The 19,364-nt window shown below is 39.8% G+C and overlaps 1 protein-coding gene across 6 annotated transcripts in view; it reads left to right on the top strand.

Moving 5' to 3' along the window:
- The window catches only part of LOC132197731 (broad-complex core protein isoforms 1/2/3/4/5-like), a 55,022-nt gene that overhangs the window by 29,333 nt on the left and 6,325 nt on the right, over nucleotides 1–19,364 (top strand). For 3 of the 6 annotated variants that reach the window (XM_059621235.1, XM_059621238.1, XM_059621236.1), the window contains exons 3-8: nucleotides 11,692–11,896; nucleotides 12,888–13,418; nucleotides 14,087–14,248; nucleotides 14,308–14,521; nucleotides 14,576–14,632; nucleotides 15,604–18,810. In XM_059621235.1, the coding sequence (XP_059477218.1) occupies nucleotides 11,692–11,896; nucleotides 12,888–13,418; nucleotides 14,087–14,248; nucleotides 14,308–14,521; nucleotides 14,576–14,632; nucleotides 15,604–15,926 (1,492 nt within the window). In that variant the 3' untranslated portion in view covers nucleotides 15,927–18,810. Of the gene's footprint in view, nucleotides 1–1,240; nucleotides 1,877–7,668; nucleotides 8,327–11,691; nucleotides 11,897–12,887; nucleotides 13,419–14,086; nucleotides 14,249–14,307; nucleotides 14,522–14,575; nucleotides 14,633–15,603; nucleotides 19,038–19,364 lie in introns of those variants that run through there. The other 3 variants (XM_059621239.1, XM_059621240.1, XR_009441897.1) reach the window with 3 other exon arrangements.

Here is a 19,364-nt window from a genome sequence, read left to right as displayed (position 1 = left end):
ATTTTAAAAATAATTTATTATCAATTTACAGTTTTAGATTTTCATAAAGAAGATAATAATTTCTGGAATTGAAGAAATTGTGCTTTTCCACATAGTGAAAATTGTTTTTATTAAAAAAAGTAGGTTTGTTCTTGAATTTTGTTAGCTTAAATATTTAAATTTTCAAGTTAAAATGTGTGTGCTTTTTTTTTAATTTTTGCTGATTTTTTTTAATTTTTCTTGCTCAAGAAATAGGGTCGCAGACCGTGACCAAAACTGGAAATAAGCCATTTATTTTTGAATAAAAACAATTTTCACAACGAGGATAAGGCCGATCACTTCATTTCCATGAGCATCTTCTCGAGTGTCAATTCCTTCATACAAATAATAATTTTTATTATATATATATTTTTTTTAATTTTTCCAATATAATTTTAAATTTTTTTATTCCGTTTAATAATTTAAATTTTTCATATTTTTTTTATATCTTATTGTAAAAGTATAAAAACTCCTTAATAATACATTCAATAAGGACAGTTTCAACAAAATATTGTTATTCTGATAGAAAGCACGACGATCTTTAATTTTTTTGTTCATTTTCATTTTACTCATTTATTCTCTTTAAGAACACAAAAAATGTTTCAATTTTTAATTTTTTTGCAAGTCGGTATGTGCATACAAAATTAATTAACTAGATGTTTGTTCGAATTTTATTCAACCGCAAAACTAGCCTCATGCACACCCAACGGCGATAATTTTGCAATTTGATTCTGGCAAATCGCTTTTCCCGAGTGATTGTGTGCGTGCATCAATTACACGAGATGCGGTCCGCACCGCAGAATCGGCCCCAGGAGCAGGCCTATGCACTCCCTAAGGAGCTATACCGCGGGTGAAAATCTGTGCGCCAATCGATGCCCGCGCCGGCTCGTTCGATTGAGGAAATGCACTCGATTCTAGATCCTAGTCCTAACCTAGGATAACATTTAACTCGAGGCAGTGTTTTGCAGGCCGTCGGCTCTCTCTCGGGAAGCGGCGGCGGCGGCGGCGGCGGCACCGCCGGCTGAAGGGAAGGGCAAAGACGGCCAGACGATATTACAGACTGGGCCGGTTATGTTTGAAGGTCTTTGCAGTGTGTGTGATGACGCGAAGTTTTTTTAGCAAACCTTGGGGCTGCTAAGTGATATCAGGAGGGGACTAGTAGGCTAACTAATATAGTGGGGAACGCCAGACAGGCCATGGTGGGAGCGGCTGTCGCGGAGTGGGAGGCAAGTAGAGTGTGTAAAAAATTTAAAAAAGCAGCACCGGCCTTACATACACTCATGCGATAGATTCTCTATACACTTGCAAAGTTGATTTTTACTCGGCCAATTTTTTCGCCTTAGCCCCGCCACTCGCCACATTACTCCTCTCTTTCTTTTCTCTCTCTCTCTCGCTCGCTCGCTCGCTCGCTTGCTGAACCCAAAACTGCTGGTGCTCGTCGTCGTCTTCTTTACAGCAGAATATGGCAATGTAAAGAAACCTAAAAGTTGAGCTGCACGTAATCTAGTTGCGGGGAAATATTAGCGAGAGCGGCTGTGGTTGGTAGTGTGGCGCGACATTTTTGTCATTCGCTCTTCCCTTTTAGATTATAGTTCCATACTGGCCGAGAAAAATCAACAAGTTCGGCCCCCCGTACCGTTTTTTTGTTGCTTCCCAATAGCCTTCGTTCGTCCGTCCGCTTCGTTATTATTTGCAAGAAGACCGCTCGGCCAGCAAGAAGCACTGCGAGACCAGCGCACTGCCATTCTATGGACTAGTCCATGCTCCTACTGACCAGCCACACTGACTGACTCTCCAAACCGACGCCCCTTCAACCGACCAGGGTGAATTTCCTCAGCTGCACCCCATCCCCTTACAGGTATTTCTTTTGCAAAAATTTCCGCGTCAATTTTCTGGAGCGACCGTTGCTCGCAGGCACGACCGGAAACTATCCGGCTGCGGCAGCGTCGTCGGCTGATCTTTAGCGCACATGCTGTGCTTTTCAGCCGCGATAAAACTTCAAATACACTCTCGCGTTTATAATTTTCAAGTCAACGAAATCGGCAGAATCACTCCGATTGAACGCCGCGCTTTCTAACCAAACCTGCATTCCTCGAGGTTTTCGAACTCATTTTTGTTTGAAATTTTAATTTTTTATTTTTGCGGTTCAATTTATTTTTAGTTCATTATTTTCGGCATCGGTGGCCTAAATCGATTTCGGCGCACACGAGGCCGGTCGCTGGGCGTAGAGACAGTCCAGAGGCGCCGCGACGTAACAAGCGGTCCACTGGGGAAGGTCACGGATTTAAAAAGAGCTTTTAAATATATAGCGTGATATTCGGTCTCGCAACCTCGTCGGCTCGTGGAAATATATACACACACACACAGACCGAGGGCTGGCTGATACCAAAACACCCGTGTCTCTCTCTCGCACCTTAATCGCAACACACATACATACACTGATGCGTGTAACAGGTGGGTGCGTGCATTGTCGAAAATTCGCTGTGCTGGCCCAGCGGCGCAGCTGCCACTTCTTTTCCTCATTGCGGTCAAGAAAGCCGAAATGGGGACAGCGCATGAAAAGAGATGTACATCTCGCGCACGTATTATTTGCACCATCAATTTGAAGCAAAGTACAGTATTTATTCTGCCGCTGCAGCCGACATTCGCGAAAGGGCGAAATATGATGGCACGGCTCATTACTGGCATCTATGCAACTGGCAGCCCTTGCCACTGCGCCTTGTTGTATTATGTATTTTATGGCGGTTGCCGGCTGCATTGCAAGTTATTGATTTTGATTAGTTTTTCGCGAGGCACGCCGCCGCCAGAGCTGCTTTCATTCTGTCTTGGAACCATTTTCTTATAAATTGAATTCGTCAACAAGGCGGAGTGGATTCAAAAAGGAGCTCTTCAAAAGGCTCAACTAATAATATTGATTTGCCAGTAACTTTTTGTCAGTTATGAAAGTATCAAGCTTAAAACTCGCAAAATATGTATTTATGTGCAGGTTAAAATTATTTTACACAATTTCCTTTAAATTCAAATAACCATGGATCAACCCTCGATCAATGAATTTCTACTACAAAATTCCTTTAAATTGTTAAAAAAAGTATATAAGAATGTTAAATTAAATGAGAATATTTCGTGATTTAGCTGAAACAAGAACGCACTGCAACTTTAATTTGAAAATCTTCTTCAAAAACCGTATTTACAATTAGAATGTACAGAAAAATATGCACGCCACGAATTGTGTTGTTTGTTTTTCAATTCTCGTTAACGCCTCATTTATTTAATTATTGCTTCAAAAAAGATTATCTTTGACTGCGTCCGCTTTTCTCGCGAAAATTATTCCTTCACGAAAGCAATTCCAACTCGTAATTGACCAAATCTAATTAAGTACGTGGTGAAAACTCTGTCTGTGAAACTGCAAAACGAACGAGGCGGAAAACGTCAGCCTGCAGTTTCCGAAGATATGCATCCTGCTGCACATATTGGAGCAAATTGCACGCTGCAGAGATGGACACGCGGAGATTGTGCATGCAAATAAACGACACATTGGCGAACCCTTTCTTTGCATTCGGAATCGAACGCGCAGGTGGAAAACGAGCTGCTGGGGCGGAAGGAGGAGATGAGAGATGCACTGCATTAAGCAGATGAGTATCTATAGTTGTGTGTGTGCGCTCAAAAGAGAGAGAGAGCAGGCTTTTTAAACAAGAGGGGTACAGTATTTATATTCTGGCGCTGTATTGATTTTTAGCAACTGTTTACCTAAATGGAAAAGGTCTCTTTCCTCCCCTCGCGTTTCGAATAAGTACAGAGTGCGCCTAGTTTTTTATCATCGCGCAGCAAACTCGGCGGCAAAGAAAGAAGGAGCAGGGAATAATAATAAAGGGTTGTGTGCAGAGAAGAGAGAGAGAGTGGATGTCGACGGAATTAAGCAGGGCGGTGGCAATATCGCATGCACGGGGGGCAAAAAAGCAGAGCGCCAGGCGCTTAAAAAAGGGGTAGAGACAGCGAGAGTGAGTGAGCGCGAGCAGGGGAAAGTTCGTCAGCGCAGAGCAGCTAGGCAAAAAGTTCCGGCGAAGGAGGCTGCGTTGGAAAATATCTAATTAGTGGGAAAGAGCTGGCGGGATAGATTTTCACCCTTGCTTTTTATTCGCGGGTGCGCACGCTCGCTCTCTTTCTCTCGTCGTTTTTCCTCCAAACCCCCAGCTAGGCAACCCGCGGCACACACTACCCGGCCGCGCACCTAGCTACTATATAAATATGTATGTATATCATCAGAGAGAGGACCGGGGATGCCAACTTTATTACGAGGAAACGAACTGCTGCTGGGGCTGCTACTATTATGGGTGTATAATAATCATGGCCGACTCTCTCCGCTTCTCTTTCTCTGCTCAATAAAACGGTGCCGCATGAAATTTTAAATTTCATCGCGCACGCGTTTTTCTCTCCCTCATTCATTTGCATCGGCGGATCTATAATTTTATATCTTTGTGATACTCTCTCTCTCTCTCTCTTTCTCTATAAAACGGGGCGCTCTCTCCTCCCTCGCTGCTCGCAGCTCTCCCTAGCTACGCGCTATGCAAAAATCTATACATGGTAAATAATACTCTGCGTGTTTTAAAAAGTTTTGTGCCGTGCGCGCAGCATCCGCGAGCGCGCGGTAGGGGCAGCATTTTAATTTGGTTACATCATCATCGTACGTTTTATGTACCCCACGCGCTGTGCAATATTAAAACCTAGAGCTTTTGAATGCTTTCATTAATTACTTCAATTATTCATTTAAAATTGCGTGTATGTCCTGCTGGCCAGCGCGTGGTGAATTTTATTCCGCGCGTTTTGTGTTTCGGACGCGGGGATGAAATTATCCCTCGCGCAAACACTCGCCGCCGCGCGCGGATAATGCAAAAATGTGCCGCGCCAGATTATGGCCACCGATGCGAGGGGATAAAAATTTTATTTGCCAATTTAAACGGCTAATTATCATGAAATCAGATTATTGTTGCTCTCGGCCGCGTGCGGACCGTCGGAATGATTAATTTAATGCATTAGCAGAGATCACTGGAACTCGGTTAACAAACAAGTTTATTTTTCATTAAAAGCCTTTCGCGGAAATTGCAGCCCAAGCTTCAAAATCGGCTACAGGGAAACTCGTTAAACCGACGGATTTGCAAAATAAATATATTCAAGCCGTAAACTCTTTTAATCAGCTCAATTTGCCCTCTGATTAATTTTTTCGCTTAATTAATTAATTAATTTGCATAAAAATTCAGCTCCAAACATGGTTAATAAAAAACTGTGTTTGGAACAAACGCTTTTAAGCAGCCAATCCCATCATCTAATTAGTTTTTTTTTTTGCTTAATTAACTTTCAAAAAAATTCAAATTCTAGTGTTTTGTGAGGTTGAAATGTTAAAATGAGTTTCGGTTTTATCGATTCAAAGACGTGGCAGGAGCAAATTTGCAAAAACCGCAAGCTGGAAATGAATCGGTGGCGGCAGCAGCGGCCGCGCCGAGTGCAAATACAGCAATTGAAGGGGGATTATGTGTATTATTGTGTGCAAAAGTCCCGTGTTTCACAGAGGCAGGCGAATCGTGCTGTGTCGGAGGAATTACCGCGCCGCAGTTACAATCAAACTATGGTGCAGGCAGATCATCATAAAACAATCATCGACATGGTCTATGAAGAAGCAGACCATAAATTACTGCATTACATGCCACACAATCGCCCGCGCCACGTTATTATTATTGAATATACAAATTACTTGATGCCTCAGTGAGTTCGGATGGCTATTCAAATTAACCTCAAAGTTGCGTGATGTGGAAATAGATAGTTTTTAGCCGTTCATGCTTTATTGATAGGCCGCGCGTCGATTTATCGCCGATGAAATAATTGAATTGTGAAATTGCCAAAAGTTTTCAATGGCTGCACTCTCGTTGCAAGAATTATACGGAGCCAAAACTCGTCTCTGCTGACCAATACAATTACAAAAGGGGGATCAATTTTAATATTTTCCCACTTTTTGCACAGTATCTGAAACAAAACAAGTTAGCACACAACTAAAATGAAATTGTTGTAAATAAAATTTGGCCTGAATAGCAGCTTCACTATTTTCTATGCGAATGTGCCCTTATCGTCGCTAATTGCACTTGACAAATAGCGCTATTATTATCAAAGTTCCTCTAATCATTAAGAGTAATGACGCAGTTTAAAACGATAAGAGGCTGTATACATTTTGCAAATATTTTCTACATTCGTGAGGTCATTCTTCTTACCTATGAAGAATTTTAATGAGATCAATAAATATTGTTTTAAAGTTTTGTGAGACATAACTTCAAAAACTCGTAAATCTATGTATTAAGATAATTGCAGCAGACTTGCCCCGTTGAAATTTAAATTTTACTCGTCATGGCCTGTTAACTAACACAATAATATTTTTTCTCATTTATATATTCAGCAATTTCAGCCTTTAAAATGCTAAAATATGTTTCAATATTAAAATATTAACTGGAATCCTGTAAATTAAAATATTATTTATATATTTTATTATAATTATTTACTTAAAAATAATTTCCTTTTCAATTTGCTTGGATTAATTGTTGTGAATTAAATTTGGAGTGTAAATATAATTTTCTGCGAAAAAAACGTTCACTTCAACGATTTGGCTAGTTGTAGTCCCAAAATTCGCTCTCGCGTTAAAACTGACAAGCGAGTTGCAAATGGAAAAGAGGAGAGTAGGGAGAGTAATGATTCTTTTATCTCACTCGCACCGCGGAAAAATCAATGAAAGAGAGCGAGTTTGTACACGACACACACACAGTAGTAAAATATGCGCGCAATGGTTTCGGTGAGAGCGAGAGAGAGAAAAACCACCTCTCTGTTGCAATAATTCCACCACCCCTCGCAGCTTCAAAATTATTTGTGGAAATAAAAAAAAAGCGCCGAGCACTTTTTGCCTCATTTTGCATGCCATTATGTGCGATCAAATATTAATAATCAGCGTGAGCAATGAATTCTACACGTGTATTCGCCAGATAATTACAATTAAGTATTCAAAACGGCGCGGCTCGCGTTAATTACATCGTCAACCGCAGTCGCTCTGACGCAAAAAAAAAAAAACGATAATGACGATAATTCACCTGTGAGAATTCAGCACTTCTGGGCCGGAAAAATACATTTTAATGTTTCCTGATTAATTAGCGACATTTTTGCAATTAATCGGCCGATGAATAATTCAGGCGGAATTATTATTTGTCATTTGGCGAGTGTGTGTATTTTTTTTATACCGTCATCCGCTCGCTGGCTGCAGGGTGGCACAATAGATGTGAAGGAATTCGATGGGGTTGCCAGGGGTGGGTGGGCGCCGCGAGGGGTGGCTCTGCCGGAGTATAATAGATAGAGGGCGCTGCAGGGCGGGAGGGAGGGATGGAGCGCGCAATACATCAGTAAATAGGGATGGGGATGAATTCGGCGGAGCGGTGCTCGCGAAGTAGTAGCGGCGGGGGTGAGTGGGTGGTAGAAAAATCCAATATGACGCACTCGTTTTATATTGAAGTTTCCATATTAGAGGGAGGCTGGCGGGCGGGCGGGCGGGAGCAGGTTCGGCAAAAGTGGAGAACTAATGCGCACACTCGCGCGCTCCGCTTCTTCTAGTACATAATTTTACTTTCGTTCTTGTTCGGAAAAGGGAGGAGTAGATTTGCCGGGGCTGCTTTATGTGTAGTTTTATGTGCGGAATAATTATACAGCGCTCGGCTCTTTTTTCACCCAAATGGGTGATTTCAAACGCAGGCCTCATTGAGGTGCGTTCGCGCCAAAACGGCGATTGGGCGCGGCGCCACCCCGCGCACGGAGGGCACCAATCGCGAGGCTCGTTGCAAAAGCTACCCCTGCCGCCGCGTGCTGTAGTATAACAAGTGATGTAGTTTTTATACACCCCCGATGAGTAGGGGTAAGGGGTTGAAAATTTTAGAGAATTTTAACGTTACTTGTGATTGGACTTCTGTACAGTTTTTTTAATATCTCTACAACCCCTCTTTTTATATTACCGTGCCCATGCTCGCACACACACTCCGCCGGCACACGCAAAAAGTATGCTTAGTGCCTATTTATTCCGAAAGATGTCCCATAAAATGTTGATAAAGTTTTATAATATTCCGCTCCTAGTAGTATACTTTTTTTCGCCGAGCGGCATACAGTTTTTCGTTTAGTGCGGTGCTTGCTTGCTCGCTTGCTTGGTGTGTGCTTTTTATTTCGGGACCGAGTGCGGTGCAACGACGCGGCTGCAAACGTGGACCGAGCTCCGCTCACCTTTCCGCTCAAGCAGGTAAAATTATCGCGTTTTCACGCTGCTTTTTTTCCACATTCCGTCCTTCCTTCTGACCAGCATCTCATTCTTGATCTTTCCCTCACGTGGGTCTCGTGTGTCCGTCCGCCGAGGCAACGCAATTGTCTGTGCGTTGTTGATGTGTGTGAGAGCGTGTGTGTGTTTTCTTTGGGGCATCTCTCTGCTCGTGGCAAGCATGCTCTTCTCTTATTCGGCCGCACCAGCGCCTTTGACTCAAACAGATGACCCCGTTCTTGACCCTTTGCGCCCCACACAGACGCGCTTATTTGGCACACGCTCATTGCTTTTGCGTATTTGCTGAGCAAACACGCTGCGAAATTATATTGGCTGATAATATATAATATAAACTGACTTGAAGAGGGGGAAACGCCAGACAAAAATCTTTCTGAAAATCCAGAAAATTTTGTAGATTTTTCCAATGTGTTAATTGAATTTTAATAATTTATTTTGTTAAATTGTTTTTGAAACTCCTAAAAAAAACATCATTTTATAATTACAAATATATCACAATTTTAAAACAAAACTCTTTGTACTTGTAAATATTTGGAAATTTTCGCTATATTTTCAATTTTTGTCAGAATTCTAGTGTTTTTAAGCGAGAATGGTTTTGCATTTGTGCTCTCCCTCTCCCTAAAAATTGTCGTCCAACTCTTTGCTCACCGCGCTCGGAATTGATTTTTCAAATAAGCGAGCGAAAAACTCATGAATATGGGCGCAGCGCGTGTATGTTTCTGGCACCCTCTTTTCAGCTAGAGCTCCCTAGATGCGGTCATGATAGGCTTTTTGTTGAGCACATTTTCGGTGCAGGTTGCCTACGTACGAGGCTTTTCTCTCCCCCTCGCACGCACGTACACACGGCACTTGTATTATGTGCACCTCCAGCAAATAGAGCTACATTTATTTTTACCATTGTGCTGCACGCATACGTACCGAACGAGAAGCCATCGAGCATAATTTCAAAGTACTTTAAACACACTGATATCGAATTCGGTCTGGGAAATGAATTTTCACACATAAAAACATTGTATTTTACAAGAACACTGGAAATTTTTTACTCGCAATCAGATTATTCAGATAAAGAGATGAAAATTTATAACTTTAGAGTAGAAGAAATACAATATAAATAATTATTATTGAGTTTCTTCTCCTGTAAAGTTGTATTTAAATTTGAACTAATTGTGAATCTGAATCTCGTACACAAATTTGAAGGTTTTAGGAATTTCCTGCATGACCTTAAATTACTTTTTTTACTCAGAATCATCGCAATGTAAATGAAACTTCCAGAGCACATTTATGTTGAATTTTATCTAGCAAAGTTGCCAGCTCGGGGCGCTAGCTTGTCGTGCACTTGTTTGACGAGAAGCGATTTTATTACACAGCTCTTTACTTTTGAAACTGGCAGTCAGACAGACCGGCTATCTATAACCGAGATTCCAGGCCGGAAGAGGTTGCAAGGGAAATAAAAACACTTACACAAGTCAGAAAATGGCCGATTTAGTTAGCTTTGGCCAATAATCGGTCATTGCTTCCTCTTTTTTTTGCTTCAAAATATAACACAAAGTGCTTTTCTTTCTTGAGCTCTAAGAAATTCCAATTAAAAATTCACGTTTTTACAAATTCGCGCGCACATGCTGGCACCGCTGAAAGAAAATATTTATATTTTCGTACTTGAATGTGGTCGGCGCGCAAAACTACTTTCACCTGCCGCGGCCGAAATGCAGTCGCGAGCCTTGACTCTAATTCTGCGCGCTAATGTCAAACGGCGAGCAAGAAACGATAATGTGCATTTTGCAAATGAGGCTTTCCGTCTTGAAGGAGGAGGAGGAGGACGGTGTCGACGCAAGGAAAAATATTGAGTACGCCGAGGGGACTGCAAAGCCGGTTTGCTGGCTGCAAAATTATTTCCACTCTGGGTTACTCTCAAATTTAGCCGTTACTTTTTATTATTCACCAGCAGCTTTTTGCGCACTTGCTCTCCGCTGCAAGGTTATTTTAAAACTGCAAACTCACTTGCTGACCAGACTTGATTTGGGTTTAGAAATTCAGCATAATCCCGTTTGAAAAACGGTTTATGGTTCATTTAATCTGACTTTCCACGATTAAACATTAAACTTGGCGTTTGGAAGTTTTAGAAATTTAGGTAAAGAAAAAAATCTTATAGAATTTATTTGAATTTTCTTTAACTTGTAAACTTTTATTTTTTACTTTAAAATTGAACCGAAAAATTCTATGTTTAAAGTTTTTTACTTTAAATTATTTTGGCAGTTGTAGAAAAAACATTTTCAATTTAAGAATGTACGCTTCATTCTAGGTAACTGTAATTCTATTTTTACATGTGACTCCGTGGTTGAAGATTATTATCAAATGGATTGTATCTCTCTTTTTTTTTGCATTTTATTGTACCGAATGGCGCGCATTAGTTTTTTTACTCTGCAATACCCTTGGGCCTGCATATCCCCAGCGATTTTATACTTGTTATACTTTTTATTTTCTAGTTAGATTCGGGAGTCCACGGGCATTTTACGACTGCGCGCGACGAATAAATTTGCCCCGCACTCGTCTATTATCTGATTCCATTACTTCGGTCCTCGCGTTCGCCATTACCAGCGCAGAGTTATGAAACCATCGCATTTGAATGTAAACCAGAGAGAGAGGTCGAGTAGCACTAAACTTTTTTAGATAATCGATAGGCTCGGCGCAAATATTTGCCGGGGGCAAAAATCATCAAGCGCTCTTTTAAGCGTTCTAGATTAACATTCAAAAGTATTTGCAAACGAAAAACAACGCAAAAAAAGTAAAATAATTTTAATGAAGGGGAAAGAGAATAAAATGTGCTCAGTCAAGGAACGTAAAAAAATTATAATCAGCTCATTAAAAAAATGTGCTACATTTTCCGTATTCCAGAAAGTTCTGCGTGTAATTGCTTTTGTTTTAGTACCAAAATTTGCGACTTGAAAACTAAAAATTTGAAGGGAAAATTGTGTCGAGGAATGATATCGGACGGAAACCGATTCTGCTACTGGCCGCCCGCGCTTTATCACTTCTAGACGTTTTTCGTCAGCGTTCACGCATTGATAATGGCACAATTATTTCTCCAGCCAGTCCTCCCTTGACGTACGTGTTTTTAATTGCATGGTCAAAAGACCTATCCACTGTTTCACTTCCTTCGTTTGACATGAACGCAATCACAAGGCAGTAAAATGCTACGTGCCAGCAGAAATTAAAAATTGTCAGCAGCGAATAAAAGTAGAGGCCCGTCTGACGGTTTCCGCAATCATGTTCAAAACATTTCCGAGGAACCATCACCAACGAGCTTTTCAAAACGGCCCTGATTTTGTCCGCAGGGGGTGTGTAGGCGGTAAAATGGTGGACACCCAGCACTTCTGCCTCCGCTGGAACAACTACCAGAGCTCAATCACCTCGGCGTTCGAGAACCTGAGGGATGACGAGGACTTCGTGGACGTGACCCTTGCGTGCGAGGGCAAGAGCCTCAAAGCGCACAGGGTCGTGCTTTCCGCGTGCAGCCCTTACTTCAGAGAACTGCTCAAGGTTAGTAATTCAATTTTCTCTCTTAATCCTAGGAAATTATTATAAATTTTGCTTAATTAAATTATTGTGAAAATATTAATTTTTGAATTTTTTTTATAATTTACTTCTTCTTATATTTGCAATTTATTTTCACATGGCTCCAGCAGTTGGCAATAGCGAACAAAGTGACTCCTTTTGAGGAACATTTAGAAACAAAATATTATCAAGAGTAAAACTAATTAATTTAGCATCCCCTGCTCTGGCCTCTTGCGTCTGTTCTGCGTTTCGTGATAAAATAAAATTCAGGAGTCCTTTTATGTGGAAAAAATAAAAATATCATAAAAAAAACTAGCAAAATTGTTTATATGGAAGATTTTAATTCATAAAATACTAATAGTTAACTAAATGAATAGATAAAAATGTCATTAATTGTTTAAAACTATTTACAGTTCAATATTATGCACAATATATATAAAATAAAGCTAAATTTTTGTTGTTATATTGCTTAAAAAGTTCAAAGCTTATTACAATAATCAAATTATGCGATTTTAATATTATTGAATTTTTAAAGACAATGTCTGATTATAAAATAAATATTTTATTTTATCTGAAAATCTCTAATCAATAAACTTCGATGTTATTTATGATGACGATCAACACAATTCTGCGAATCAACTTTCAATAAAAAAGGCTCGTTTTGATTTATAATTAAAAATTCACTTTTATTTCCCCTCTTGTTGTTTTTGTTTATTTTATTTACTTTTTAAATCGGTTTTCTTACTTGCTAGAAATTTTTATTTATTTCAACCTAAAGACCAATGATATACAAAATTTTAACATTTGAACTTCAAAAAAATTGCAGGCATCAATATTTGATTGCAAATTTTAGGGCAAGCAGCAAAAAACTTTTCATGACATTATCAAATTATAGAAAGTCAATGAATTAAATGATGAATTAATTGAGAATTTAATTCTAATATACAATTCGCATTCATTTTTTCTGTCTCTACAGAGTACCCCATGTGCGCACCCTGTGATTGTACTGCAGGACGTGGCGTTCGCCGACCTGCACGCTCTCGTCGAGTTCATTTACCACGGCGAGGTCAACGTGCACCAGCGCAGCCTCACGTCCTTCCTGAAGACGGCCGAGGTGCTCAGGGTGAGCGGCCTCACGCAGCAGGCCGAGGAGCGCGACGAGCTGGGGTCGGCGGGGGCGGGCATCACCGCCCCCCGCAACCTGGCCTCCGCCTACCCTGAGAAGCTCGAGGACGCCCGATTCCCGTCGCCTATCACGGCCAGTCCCGTGGGCTCGGCCCTGGCGGCCAACGGCAACGGCGCGGCCGCCGCCCTCCTGAGGCGGCCGCCCGTCCGCAGGGACTCGGAGCAGGCAGGTCTCGGCGGCGAATATGATCTCTCCATGCTGAGCAAGAGGGCCAAGCTGAACAACGACGAGGTCACGCACAACAGCAACGTCGTGGCCGCCGCTGCGGCCTCCATGCTCCAGCAGGCCGCCGTCGTGGCCGCCGCTGCTGCAGCTAGTCAGGTATGTACAACGTCAATGACTTCCTTCTAATGAAAATAATTTCATTAGTAAAATTAATTTTTAGTTTCATATTTTTAATTAACGCTGCAATTCAATAAAGAAAACGATTAATCTCCATGAACACTATTTTTTTTTTTAAATAATTTTTAAAAAAAGTTTTAAATTGTAGTAAAGAAGGGTTGCAGAGAGGATTGAAACTATGAAGAATATTGTAATCTATTTTTTAATTTTAATTGCTGTCAAAATTATTTTTATTAATTCCTTTTCTTTGCGTGATTTCCTTAAGAAGATATAGTAATTATTTGTACGAATTTAAAGTTAGCAGTTTTTCAAGTTACTAAATTTTTTAAAACTGCATTCCAACTGCACGCGACAATTTTTACTTTTTTAAAATGCCTTTTTCATTTCCTAAGGACAATTTTCTCTGCCCTCATTATCTGCTTCTTTTCACATAAATTGTCAGAAAAAAATTGTGCACTCGAGGAAATAATTCATTTTTGTCGGGTCCCTTGACCATTCCCTTGTTTGCTATCTGCCTTTGGGTTATCAGCCGCACCATGAAATTTGCTGACCTCTTTTTATAAAATAAATTACACTTTACATGTTAAATACTTTTCTGCCCCTGAACTGAAAATTTTAACATAGGTGTTATTTTTGTTTTGTTGTAGCAAACAAGCCCAGAGGATTTTTCTCCCAAATCTCGGCGTGGTGGGGTCGAGATGCTTGAGAACAACCACCAACACAACCCCGATTTGGACAGAAAATCGCCCAAGGACGACTTATTATTGGCCAAGCAGGAGACTGGTGACCACTTGGGGCCCAACGTTGACGTAATTTTGACTTGCGCATTAATCTTCACATTTCTTAATGTTCCCTTGTGAAATTGCAGGTAGATAACGACGACTCTATGGAGGGCAAGGCGCCTTCCTCGATCGCCTCTGATCAGGCAGAAACGGACGGCAGCACACAAGGGGGACCACCAGGGCACTTCAACATGCAGGAAAAGTTGCACTCGTTATTTTCAGCCTCCAGCCCAGGACAACCGTTCAACTTCAACCTACCTGTTAGTAGACAAGCTCTATCTGAAGCTGCCAGCCTTTCGAGTAAGTGTTTGAAAAGAATTGTAAATGAAAATTAAATTTTGACTCTTCCTGCAGGTCTTGCCAACGCTGCGGGACTAAACCAGAGCTTACCAGAGCTTGGCCTATCACCAGGTAAGCAGAGCATTCTCTTATACGATATTTTATATTCTCCTCTCCCAAATTTTTTAAATTTTTATATCTATATTATTTTTAATTAATTTCACAACCACACCAAAAGCGACTCCAATTGGACAGTTTTCGGAAAATTTCCGTTGGAGTCTGCTGCTCAAAATTTTGTTGACAAGAAAAATGCATGAGATCCTTGTCAGTCATTCCGTTTTGACATGGCAGCAGATAGGCGTCAAAACAGCTCTTTATTTCATGTGTAAAAATAATTCTCATCACTTGAGAAGATCGTCTGTAGATGTTAGAGATCATGCATTTCTGTTCCAGTTTGTGTGTGCACTTTAAACCACGTACATGATTATGTTTTTGCTAAATATTGTTTCTTATTTTAAATTTTTCAAATTATTTTCTGCATTGCGTAGGAATTTTCTGGCATGATTTTTATGATTTTCTTTGTCACGTATGAGGCGAATTCATCTACTATTTTTAGTTCCATGAATCTATTTATATTTATAAATAATATATAGTTTTGCTTCTTGGATTTGTCAATACTATATATATCATTCCTAATGAACATCAGGAAAAATTCGGACAACTCGACTTGAAGAAAATTGGAGGAGAGAAAGCAAAAAACTGGCAATGATCAGACAAACAAAAAGAATCAGAAACAAAAATATCTATTATTTCACATAATATATATGGCACATATATTCAAATCCTCAAAAAGTGGTAGACGGCTATAGTTTAGGGACCATGCATTTTTATTTTCATTCATTTCTGTTACTTTGGCTTCCATTCTATTTATGATTTCCTGCTGCTAAACCTGAAAACGAACAAGAAAAAAACTTGATTGGTGGTCAACATCCACACGTTATCTAATTTTTTTCTCGCGCAAATAAAACCTCGCGGGTTTTTGTTCTCCACGATCATATCTCGCTCTTTAACATGGTCCCTAATTTGAGCCGTCTGTCATGCAGGTTTTGTGCTACCCATGAGAGGGCTTGGTTATCGATGCGAACCGTGCGGGAAGAACCTGACTTCGCCCCAGAGACTGCGGCGCCACATTCAGAATGTTCACGCGAAACCGATCAAGCCGCCGGTGTGCAACATTTGCAACAAGGTGTACAGCACCCTCAACAGCCTGCGAAACCACAAAAGTATTTACCACCGCGCCCTGCAGCGCCGCACCCTTTCGTCAGCCAACGAATTTGCCCCCGCACAGAGCCCCCAGTGGAAGAGGGAGGCCGCCGCCCCCGTGGTCGGCGCCACCGCCACGGCCGCCGACTTTTCCGCCTCTTAAGATATGCAATTTTTACCTTTAAGTCCATCTCTATGCTGCTCGATTAAGTTTTTCTTTGTCATCATTTGTAATCAAATTTTGATCTCGTATTCATGAAAATCAAAAAATGTGTTAGTCGAAACTATTTCATAAAGTTTAAAATGTATATCAGTCGATCGTATGGGCATTTACAGCATTTTGTTTCCTGTTTTCGTGTTAAAAGTAATAACGCGGTAGAGTGCTTGGATTTTTTTTTTTTATAAAAGCGGCAACCACCCTCCTTGTGTTCCTGTCCATTGATTCGCCTAGCTTTTGCTAATTTGAATAATTGAGAAAGTTGCCTAAAAAGTTTAGTATTTATTCCCGCGCTCTATGAAATTCAAAGCCCATTTAAAAATCGGTTACAGTAAAATTTGATTTAATCAATTTGGGGAGATTTAAACGAACGAATTCCCTATAATATCACCCACATAGAAACCACACACACATTGAAAACTGTGTAAAAAAATGATCAAGTGCCTTATACCTGATAGAGTGAAGCAAAACACTTAAAAATTGTACCAACCAGCAAAACATTATAATGACGCTCCTAGAGCCAAATGTCAAGTGTTTGTAAAGAATATAGATAATTAAAAAAAAATAATAATAACTGAAGAGCAGAACAGCATTCGAAGAAAAATATACTCAAGTTGTAGGAATGAGAGAAACGTGTAACAATAGCAAAAAAAAAATGTAAAACTTAGCAACTATTTTCAGTGTATAGAATGGCAAAAGCTCCAAAACAATAATTAATATTGTTATAAAACAAGCAGATAATCTATCTACTCTATTGTGAAACAGGAGAAAGTATTATTTCTAGAAAAAGTATATAACAGGAACAAAATATTACATTGCATTTCAGTCATTCCAGCGTGGTCTTTGCAGAGACACAAAATATACTCTCGAACTTCCACGCGGATTTTATTCCGTAAAAGAAAGAGACGCAAGATTGCGGTAAAGCCAGTCTTGGTATGAAATTCGTGATTAGATATTTGATGCAAAAATTGTGATAAAAATTTGTGAAAAATGATCAGTCAAAAGGCATATAAACCCAGCAGTGATTTGAAAAATGTCTATTAGAACCGTCGATGTGTTGTGTATAAAAGTGTCTAGCAGAGGAATACAATATGTTCAACTTAATCAAATACACACTGCATGTAATGCATAATTAGTTTATATGTAACTATTATTATTAAATAAGGAACAGACTACTTCAGAGTTTGGCTGAAAACTATATCGAAAGCAAGAGAGCGAAACGAGGGGATTAAAACTTTGATGATTATTAATTTTTGAGACTGCGAATTTTGATGATTATAGTCAAGAGAAATCAAGATTGCTATTTGGAGCTGTGTTTGCTAAATTGAAGAGAACGAACGACTCTTTTTATACTTTAAGATTTGAATCTGTTTTACGACTAATAACTCTCTTCTCTTCCAAGTCACTTGCCACGGCAGAGGCAAAACGCACGTTGAATCAAAAAAACAAAATGTACATACAGCTTTGACTCAGCCATGTTTCGTTCTGACCACACAGATTTAAAACAAACAAAAACATCTAATTCATCAGTCTGACTGAAAGTTTTGCAGATCTGAAAATTCGTGATTATCGCACCTGGACTTTTAATATATATGATTGAAATTTGCATTCAGATTTGCCGAAACGGAAAAAAATGAACAAAGAATGTTGTTGCAAAAAAATCAGAGACTGAATTGGCTAGTGATGTTGTATGACACTAAAAATGTTTAAGGGAAAGAAAAGAAGTCTTGCTGTATAATTGATAGGGTAGTAAAGTGGCGCTTTGAAAAGACACGCGAAAATAACGAACTTCCGTCGCGTGCTGATTATTTGTTTTGTTTATTGCGTATATCAACGCTATATTTCTTGTTAAATTATAAATAACAAATATGATTGAGTATCAAAAGCACTTTCTGTACTATTTACTTCCTGCAAACTCTGACTTCCTTTGTTTTTATTTTAAGGCAATCTCATTTATTACTCGACTTTGCTGAACAATGTCGCTTTCTAGCTTGTGTAGCATCAAAAATTAACATTTTAATTTACTGATCATGACTCTTTCAAATGGCAGTTTGTTATGTTTATATGCGATTTACAAATTTGAAACGAAATCGCATATTGGCTCTTATCACGAGGAGGAAAATGCAGACGAGCGCGTCTCTTTTTCCAGGGCAGTTTTTCATACGTTTGTTTTTGCTAATTTACTTTTTGTACTGCGCTGTCACACGAGAGCCCCGAGAGTTTTGTAGCGACAAGAATTTTGCTCGCAAGATGTGGAAAAGATTTTGTTGTGTTTAATGTGTACGACGAAATTGACAAAATAATTCGTTGCTCAATCGTCTGGATCGGAGCAATTAAAAGGAAAATGCAAAATTCATGCCTTTTTTCTTATTCAACTCCACGCACACCTAAACAATTTCTATATATAGAGCATGGATTTGGCCTCACGCAACTTTTAATTAATTTGTATAGTGCCTTTAAGCATGTACTTTGATCCAAGTTCAGGACTGCACGCACCTTTTTCATGCATTTCAATCCCCCCATTTTGCAATTCTTTTTTTAGTTTTGTGGATTTCTAGAGAGGAGACTATAAAAATTTCTAATAAAATTGCGCCGGCCGCTCCCGAATTTCGCTGATTTTTTTGCAAGGGAGACGGCGGGTGCCGAATCTTTTTTTTCGTTTTGATATATTCACGTTAGTTGCAATTTGACTTTTTGAACCATACAGAAAACAGCAACTCGCTTATTGCAGCAGACCCTTTTGTATTTTTGTTTCTTTGCGTTTTGCAGGTTCGTCTGCGAGCATGATCAAGAAACAGTTTTTCTGCCTACTTTGCAGTAAGGTGTTATGTTCGAAGGCTAGTCTCAAACGACATATCGCCGATAAGCACGAGGAGAAGCAAGAAGAGTTCAGATGTGTCATTTGCGAACGCACCTACTGCTCGAGAAATTCGTTAATGACACATATCTACACGTATCACAAAACGAGACCCGGAGAAATCAAAGCAGAGCCCATTTAACATGCACATTCGTACCTCTCCCGATTGTCACAATTGTTCGCTGCCACGTACTCCTGCGGTTAGTCTCTCAAAATTTTTGCCCTTTTTTTCTCTTTGTTACACTCTCTACATATATATCTCTGTTTTTTCCTCGAAAAGTCGACTCTCAACTCCTCTCTAATTTCCAAGCAATTTTATGTTGCATGATTATATTATGGTAGCTCAGTTATGGTTCTGTTCTCATCGTTCCAATTTTTCAGTTTTTTCGCGCATGTGCTGCATAATCATTTGATTATTCATTGTCTGCCCTTTGCTGTCTCAAAGTCCCCACACGTGAACTATGGGATTTTGCAAATTGTCCGAAACAAAATCATATAAAATGTAAAACAGTTCGTTTGGACTAAAA

This window comes from Neocloeon triangulifer, unplaced genomic scaffold, assembly GCF_031216515.1.
Source record: "Neocloeon triangulifer isolate White Clay Creek 2 clone unplaced genomic scaffold, ASM3121651v1 ptg000012l, whole genome shotgun sequence".
In the NCBI taxonomy this organism is placed as follows: domain Eukaryota; kingdom Metazoa; phylum Arthropoda; class Insecta; order Ephemeroptera; family Baetidae; genus Neocloeon; species Neocloeon triangulifer.
This window is presented reverse-complemented; position numbering and strand designations above follow the sequence as displayed.